Genomic DNA, 8,642 nt, shown 5'->3' with positions numbered 1-8,642 from the left:
GGTTGCAGCCAGCTAGTCAGCCAGTAGATGATACTATGGCAGTGCCAGAAAGCACAACACATTTCAATAATAATTCAAGAGCAGCCTTGTAGCAGCCTTGTCCTCCCTACGATCCTCATCCCTGCACACCTCTACCGTCTTGCTTTCTGCTAAAATAATAATATGCATTATGGAAAGATTATTGGAATTTGTTTCAGGATTTTCCATAAACAAAGTAAAATTATACAGTTGTTTTAATATGAGCACAAGCATTTCAGAGGTACAGTTTTGTCCAGAATAAATGTTTTATGTCCAACTAATGATTTTACTCTTAATTCTTTTACCAATTTAACCAAATTCCAGTGGCTTCTATTTTTGTGAAGAAGTTTGTTCATGATTTTCACTAATAATATTCATTAACAATCGAAAAATGTCAGCAAATACATTTATAGCGTTTTAGAAATAAACGTTTTTTTTATTGTAACGGCAAAGTATTTCAGTTTTTAATTACAACTGTCGGTTTTAATAACCTGTAATAAAGCTGAAAGAACAATATACCCAAACGAATATTATTATACATCAATTGTAGCTATACTAAATGTGTTTTAGTTTTATTTGTTCTACTAAAAATAATTTATGCATATCAAATTGAGAATAAAACTGATCTCACGAATAAACTTGCATGTGATTGTATGTGACGCTCGGGGTCGCACATTACATGAACAATGGCAAACAAAATTGCATCCTCTCCAACCCCATCACATCGTTTGCCTAGCCTAGTGTGCGTAAAGCAGGTCACACACTTGCCCCGAACCAACACCGAACTGTGATCTTTTCTTCCCACGTCTAATTTTCGATTGGACAACTTTCTCCCACGTGTGCCGGCCGGAGATACTTAAATATGTCCCCAGAGAGCAAATGATTGTACTCGTGGTTTAGTATTATGAATTGCCTCTTGATACGGACCTATTAAAAGAACCAACTGCCTGCCACAGGATGACATCGTTAATCGGAGGACTCGTCTTTTGCATTTCCTTCCTTGCCCTGGAAGTCCAAGCAACATACCGACTTTATGGAGAATACCATCCTCGGCAGCATCAGGCAGACAGCCCCATCGTGCCACGGCAAACGTTTCAGCGGAACTTCCAACAGCAACAGCCATTTCAGAGTGTTCAGCAAGGTCAGCAACACATTTGGAATGTTCAGCAACCAGCTCAGTTATCTCAGAATCAAAGAACTATTGATTTGGGAGGCTGGTTCATTTTCATACATTGTCCATTATTTATTGTAGAGAGGCCAATGTTTTCTGTCTATAGTGCGCAGACAGCGGTAGCCGATATTTGGAATAGTCAGCGCAGACTGCTATTATATTAAATTATATTTGAGATGATAATATATTTAAATTAATAATTTGCCATTGACGTCCATGTATGATGTGCATTACAGTTTTGAATGTAATCCTTTGGGCTAAATTAAACCTTCCGGCTATTATATTTAAAAGTTAAAAGTTCAGAACCCATTAACGTTACATTGTGAGAAATGGAAAACAAGATACTGTATGATGTCGATTACTACTGTAGAAATGTTATTTTTAATCTTTATTTAACATTTTTAATCAGGTTTTTTGCATCTGTACTTAATTGCCAGCAGACAGGACCGATTCTTAAGGCTAGCAGCCAGCCTCTTACTGATGCTTAAGGCTATACGCGTTTTTTTGTACTTCACGTCATCACCATGTAAGCCATAGGCGCTGGACCAAAAACAATAACCATTGCTCTACTGCATCTTCCTCCCTCGTGGTGGCCCAAAGCATATGGCAATAATCACTAGTACTAGCAGCCACACAGGAAATGGCCACCAGTCATGTACCTCCAGCTCACCGCACCACCCCTTCGACCTGCACCCCCACCCCATCATCAGTGCTGTCACAGGTATAAGAAGAACAAAATTAATTTTTAATGAACCCCCCAAGGACTGATTGATTGCTGGGAAGAAATCTGACACCCCTCCCTTCTGTTGGTGCTCTTACCCCTTTCTTTTTCCAGTCTCTTATCTTGTTCAACAGCAGGTGCTGTGGTAAAAGTCACTATTGTTTTTTTAATGTCCTCTGCAGACTTTTATTTTTACAGCTTTTTTTTGGTAGCATATCGTTGCTGTGTGTAAAGAAGCATGCACGATCACCCGCTTAAAAACTAACGTTCCCATCCAATCTTTTTTTAAATAGTAGCACATGTTAATAAGGTGACTTGCTAAAACCTTAAGCAACTCCAGGCCTGAATGTGAAGCCTGAATGTGTTTGATATATATACTGAATGTACAAAACATTAGGAACACCTGCTCTTTCCATAACACAGACTGACCAGGTGAATCCAGGTGAAAGCTATACATCCTTATTGATGTCACTTGTTAAACCCACTTCAATCAGTGTAGATGAAGACTTGAGACAATTGAGATATGGATTGTGTGTGTGCCATTGAGAGGGTGAATGGGCAAGACAAAATATTTAAGTGCCTTTGAACAGGGTATGGTAGTTGGTGCCAGGCGCACCGGGTTGAGTGTGTCAAGAACTGCAACGTTGCTGGGTTTTTCCATGCTCAAAAGTTTCCAGTGTGTATCAAGAATGGTCCACCACCCAAAGGACATCCAGCCAACTTGACACAACTGTGGGAAGCATTGGAGTCAACATAGGCCAGCATCCCTGTGGAACACTTTCAACACCTTGTAGAGTCCATACCCCGATGAATTGAGCCTGTTTTAAGGGTGGTGCAACTCGATATTAGGAAGTTTTGCCTAATGTTTTGTACACTCAGTGTATATGACAGAGGATGTCTGGCTAGCAGTTCCCTGTCAAAGTGTGTAGAGCAAACCATTTCACCCTCTGTGGTAAAAACTTATGTCACGTTCTTTTCCCTCGCAGAAACCCACTGCAAAAGCCGCCCCCTAGATCTGGTGTTCATCATCGACAGCTCCCGTAGCGTACGCCCCCAAGAATTTGAGAAGGTCAAAATCTTCTTGGCTGACATGGTCGACACCCTCGAGATTGGCGCAGACGCCACACGTGTTGCCGTTGTGAACTACGCTAGCACAGTGAAGATTGAGTTCCTGCTCAAGACGCACTTCGACAAGCCGGGCCTGAAAGCAGCGTTGGCGCGCATCGAATCCTTAGCGGCTGGCACCATGACGGGGCTAGCCATCAAGACGGCCATGGAGGAGACCTTCACCGAGGGATCGGGCGCCCGGCTAACCAACAAGAACATCGCCAAGGTGGCCATCATCGTGACGGACGGGCGGCCCCAGGACACGGTGGAGGAGGTTGCCGCGGCGGCGAGGGCGGCAGGCATCGAGATCTACGCAGTCGGGGTGGACAGGGCGGACATGAAGTCCCTGCGTCTCATGGCCAGTCTGCCATTGGATGAACACGTGTTCTACGTGGAGACCTACGGCGTCATCGAGAAGCTCACGTCCAAGTTCAGGGAAACGCTGTGTGGTAAGAGAATGAGGCTAGTGCTCAGGCTTAGGTGAGAGATAAGTCATGTTTGCAAGTCCTCCTATAATAGCGGTGCACAATTGAATAAGAGCCTCAGTCCTGCTGGTTTTAGTTTCTTTCAGTCCTTGACACCTACTAATGTTACTGACCACCCAGGAAACATACCTGGTTTCCCAGGTCTAAACTAGCTGTTCGATTCCCAGTTCAGTTCTAAACTAGTTGTAGGATTCCCAGGTCTATACTGGTTGTTGGATTCCCAGGTCTAAACTAGTTGTAGGATTCCCAGGTCTATACTAGTTGTAGGATTCCCAGGTCTATACTAGTTGTTGGATTCCCAGGTCTAAACTAGTTGTAGGATTCCCAGGTCTATACTAGTTGTAGGATTCCCAGGTCTATACTAGTTGTTGGAATCCCAGGTCTAAACTAGTTGTAGGATTCCCAGGTCTAAACTAGTTGTTGGTTTCCCAGGTCTAAACTAGTTGTTGGATTCCCAGGTCTAAACTAGTTGTTGGTTTCCCAGGTCTAAACTAGTTGTTGGTTTCCCAGGTCTAAACTAGTTGTTGGTTTCCCAGGTCTAAACTAGTTGTAGGATTCCCAGTTCAGTTCTAAACTAGTTGTAGGATTCCCAGGTCTAACCTAGTTGTTGGTTTCCCAGGTCTAAACTAGTTGTTGGATTCCCAGTTCAGTTCTAAACTAGTTGTAGGATTCCCAGGTCTAACCTAGTTGTTGGTTTCCCAGGTCTAAACTAGTTGTTGGTTTCCCAGGTCTAAACTATCTTTTGGATTCCCAGATCTAAACTAGTTGTTGGTTTCCCAGGTATACACTAGTTGTTGGTTTCCCAGGTCTAAACTAGTTGTTGGTTTCCCAGGTCTAAACTAGTTGTTGGTTTCCCAGGTCTAAACTAGTTGTTGGTTTCCCAGGTCTAAACTAGTTGTTGGTTTCCCAGGTCTAAACTAGCTTTTGTTTAAAAATCAAGAATGGAAACCAGCAGATGCAGCTCTTGAGGACTGGTGTTGTGCACCTGTACCCAAAAAACATTGACTAATAGTAATAATTATTTCAACATTTAATGTGAAACAGTGATAAAAAAAATAAAAATAGATTCCGTATGATAACCCTCAATTAACCAATTGGAAAGTAATTAATAATTTACCTGAATTAATACTAACCTGATTAATCCTGTTCAAGGTGATGATGTTGTCAGACTAAACCAATCAGCTGTGAGGATGTTTGTTTACAGGTGTGGACGCCTGTGCCCTGGGACACGACTGCGACCACATATGTGTCAACAACAACAACAACAACGCGTACGCCTGCAAGTGTCGAGAAGGCTATACACTGAATGCAGACAAGAAAACATGCTCACGTAAGGACCACAAGCCTCTATCGGGAATGTGGATAGCACTTTGTTCGATAGGTACCTACATAAGGACTTCATAACACATTCATAACCCATGAATAACCCATATATAAGCAAGCATTTCCCAACAACCACAGGTTGATTTTTGTGATACTTATACTGCAGATTTCAACGATTGTTGACATAAGTATTTATGAAATGCTCATGTACTGCTTATGAAGGTGTTATGTCATGTATGAGTTATGAATGTATTATGAAGTACTTATGTAGGTAGCCTTCAAACAAAGTGTTACCGGAATGTTTTTGTGTGTAGGGGACATTTTTACTGTATTTATTGTGTAGTACAGAAATGGGAGGGTAACAAAACAAGCCTCGTATTTAGGGGCAAAGGTCAATATTAATGTGAAAGATTTTGTCTTATGTTTACACTTGGCAGCAGGTTCTTTGCAAAACCAAAACCAAAACCAGAACCAGAACCAAAACCAGAACCAGAACCAAAACCCAAACCAAAATGGATCAGGTTCCAACGGTTGGTGCACCTTTATTTCAGAATTCATAGGCTAGAAATCCTAAGTGCTGCTGTTATGGTATGCATGCCCAGTGCTTGAAGTGGACTGAAATAGATGCCACAGTCATTCTGTCTGCTGGTACTGTTATATTTATTATTCTACAAGAGGTGGAGAAACTCATGATGTCGAACATTTAAGGTGCCCCCGGAACTCAGTCCCTGTGTGTTCCTGCCAAAGTCAAGCACTGTGCATGCCACTATCCAATGCGTTTACGCCATCTTTGCTAGCTAACATTGCTTTGTCCCCTCTTCACCTTATACGGCTAATACATGGTGAGTTTGTTGTGATGCGTCGGCGTGGCTTATTTAGCATTAAAACCCACAGAGCTGCAGAGTAGCCCGGGCTGCAGGGCTAGAGCTCTCGACCTGCCTTGGTTATCGACGGTTCCAAGAGCGTCCGTCTGGACAACTTTGAGCTGGTGATGAGTCGGCGCTGGCACTGTCCAGTTTGGCCTGATCCAGTACACCAGCTCAGTCCGGACCTAGTTCACCTTAAACCACCACCAAGGCTTTGAAGAAGGCAGTGAGAGGTGTTCAGTACATGGGCTCCGTGTTGGTCCTGCTCCACCTGCTGGACAGGAGCTTCACACAGGGAGAAGGCACCGGCCAAAGTGCTCCGGGTGGCCATCGTGCTGACGGATGGACAGTTGCAAAACGACATCTCGGGGCATGCCTGGAACCTTAAAGAGCAAGGTGAGAGACCTTTTTCTTAAAAGTATAATGTAACACCATTTTATTGAGTTGAACATATCTGAAATTGTAAGATGACAACTCCAAACTCTAAAATGACTCACTTTTTTTGTTTGTTCATCCAGTACATTTTTTGAGTTCATTATATGAATGTATGTTTCCTCCTACCGTAGCTGTGTAATAATTAAACATCCAACCCGATGTATATCATGCACCCTATCACAATTTTGAGTTTGTCTAAAGAGTGACCTTTGTCCTGTCCTGTCTTCCTTCTCTCCTTCCTCAGGTGTGGAGATGTACGCGATGGGTTAAACGGAGGAGAGCGAGCTCCTGGAGATTGCCTCTGAGCCCCACAACCAGCATTACGTTCACTCGGCTGACTTTAGCACCGTGGACTCCATAAAGAGCGAGTTCTGCCACTGTAAGGAAGAAGGAAATGGATACGCATGGGAAGGTGCAGCATGAGCTAGCCGCTAGGGGAACAACAACTAGATCCAGGAGAAGGACCCAAAGGAGGAGCCTGGTCGACTGACTTGTGTTTGGCCTCATACGTTTGTTGGACTGATGCCTGGGTATTTCAAATTGCATGCAGTCACCTGTGGTTTGTTTCACATCTACGGGAGACCTTGAAAAATCAAAGTATACATGATGGGTTTGTGTTAACAAGTGCTTGAATGAAGGGGCTTGTCTAGTGCCTTGGTTAAAGCTTGAATGAATGGCTGACCTACTGCCTTGGTTAAAGCTTGAATGAATGGCTGACCTACTGCCTTGGTTAAAGCTTGAATGAATGGCTGACCTACTGCCTTGATTAAAGCTTGAATGAATGACTGACCTACTGCCTTGGTTAAAGCTTGAATTAATGGCTGACCTACTGCCTTGATTAAAGCTTGAATGAATGGCTGACCTACTGCCTTGGTTAATGCTTGAATTAATGGCTGGCCCTACTGCCTTGAAGTGATTGTTAACCTTTTGCCAAACCCAATTGATTTACCATTGACTTCCCCTCGATGATCTAAAAAAACTTCACCTGATCTTTGACTAACTACTTGGCATCACTTGACTGTATGCATTGTCTGTATTGGAAGTTTTGACTTTACATTAAGTGAACTAGTTGTAACACTTTACATTACGTTGCTCCAATAACCTCATAGTAACAGGGAAATGTAATATTTGATTGCATTGTGCAATTTGTAACTACACAATTCGTTTCCTATTCGTTTCCTTCCTAAATGATTTTAATAGATCCCTAGGTGTGAAAGAAGTGACACTTTATGTTTCTAGCTACTGTGTAACACAGGGGGCTGCTGAGGGGAGGACGGCTCATAATAATGGCTGGAATGGAGTGAATGGAACGGCATCAAACACATGGAAACTATGGAAACTATGTGTTTGCTCTATTTGATACCATTCCACCTATCCAGCTCCAGCCATTACCACGAGCCCATCCTACTCAACCAACCTCCTGTGCGTAATACTGAGTAGCCTATCATATTTAGACAACCAAAATAATACAGGAAAAGTTAACAGATAAGTTGTTTATTGGTAACTGCAGTAACTTAATGTCAGGTTTTTCATAAAAAATGTAGCATTTATTCATTATTGCCATTGATGTCTTTTTCAGAGGACGCGAATGAGATGAGTGGGAATGAGCTGAGTGAAGACGCCTGTATGTGTGAGGCTCAGATTGCGTTCCAGATGAAGATGCAATCCACCATAAAGCAGCTGACCAACAAACATATCCTTTTAACCTCACCGGTCGTTTTTATAATGGGTAAGGGTCGTATTTATGTAGGGCTTTACACAAGATCTCAAAGCCACTACCACCAGCTGCAATATTGTATGGCCATGTGTATATTAGTCTACTTTGAACTGTTACACTTCAGTATGTGCATTGAAGAAGACAAGTCATTTCCTTGACTGTTATTTCCACTTGATGACCTATCGAGGAAAGTGACCCAGTTTGGAGGCAGGCGTTGATTCTAAAGAAGAGGACGCTGCAGAGAGACCATTCAGAGCTCACCCAGTTAACCTCAATCTAAAATGGCTGTATAGTTTTCCTATTTTTAGCGACCGTCATTATTGACAACAGTCCATTTTGGAGTTATCGTACTGTATACCCTCCTTCAATATATGTGTTTTTAGATCTAAAACAATGTATTTACCATTGAATGACATGGCCAATAATGTTTCATTTGCTCACAACAGATGTCCCCCATTTCATTTTTAAAACTAGGAACAAAGACCAAAGTTGACTTTTTTTTGCACAATATTTGTCTCCCCGTGGTGGCACCTTTCCATTTTAACAACATTCCATCTTCCACCACATCACCTATAATAAAGAGGAAGCAATACAGGCTCCATCACTGACAAGTGATTTGTTTCCTTATTGTGGTGCAAGATAAATGACAGACACACGGAATGTAATTTCTGTCAATATATGGTGTTCTATTGTTCTATTTTCTAGTGTTCTATTTTGGATATTTGTACAAATGTACACATTAAATACATATTTTGAACAAATCTCATATTAACATTGTTTCTGTCCATATTTTTTTGTC

At 42.1% G+C, this 8,642-nt stretch overlaps 1 protein-coding gene across 3 annotated transcripts; it reads left to right on the top strand.

Annotated features, from left to right (window-relative positions):
* The first annotated feature begins 744 nt into the window (after positions 1-744).
* LOC129811382 (matrilin-3-like) lies at positions 745-8,609 on the top strand. Of its 3 annotated transcripts, XM_055862634.1 has the most exons (6): positions 745-1,159; positions 2,897-3,466; positions 4,707-4,832; positions 5,263-5,355; positions 7,706-7,819; positions 8,015-8,609. In XM_055862634.1, the coding sequence occupies exons 1-6, from the start codon at positions 976-978 to the stop codon at positions 8,059-8,061; spliced, it is 1,134 nt and encodes a 377-aa protein (XP_055718609.1). In that variant the 5' UTR covers positions 745-975; the 3' UTR covers positions 8,062-8,609. The 3 variants fall into 3 exon arrangements, 2 of the variants coding, with proteins under 2 accessions (XP_055718609.1, XP_055718610.1); XR_008752871.1 differs by lacking the exons at positions 7,706-7,819; positions 8,015-8,609 and adding an exon at positions 6,371-6,647 and having other exon boundaries at positions 5,263-6,087; XM_055862635.1 differs by lacking the exon at positions 5,263-5,355.
* The last annotated feature ends 33 nt before the right edge of the window (positions 8,610-8,642 follow it).

Source organism: Salvelinus fontinalis, chromosome 15, assembly GCF_029448725.1.
Source record: "Salvelinus fontinalis isolate EN_2023a chromosome 15, ASM2944872v1, whole genome shotgun sequence".
In the NCBI taxonomy this organism is placed as follows: Eukaryota; Metazoa; Chordata; class Actinopteri; order Salmoniformes; family Salmonidae; genus Salvelinus; species Salvelinus fontinalis.
Note: the sequence above shows the minus strand (reverse complement) of the source record. Positions and strands in the feature narration are given on the sequence as shown.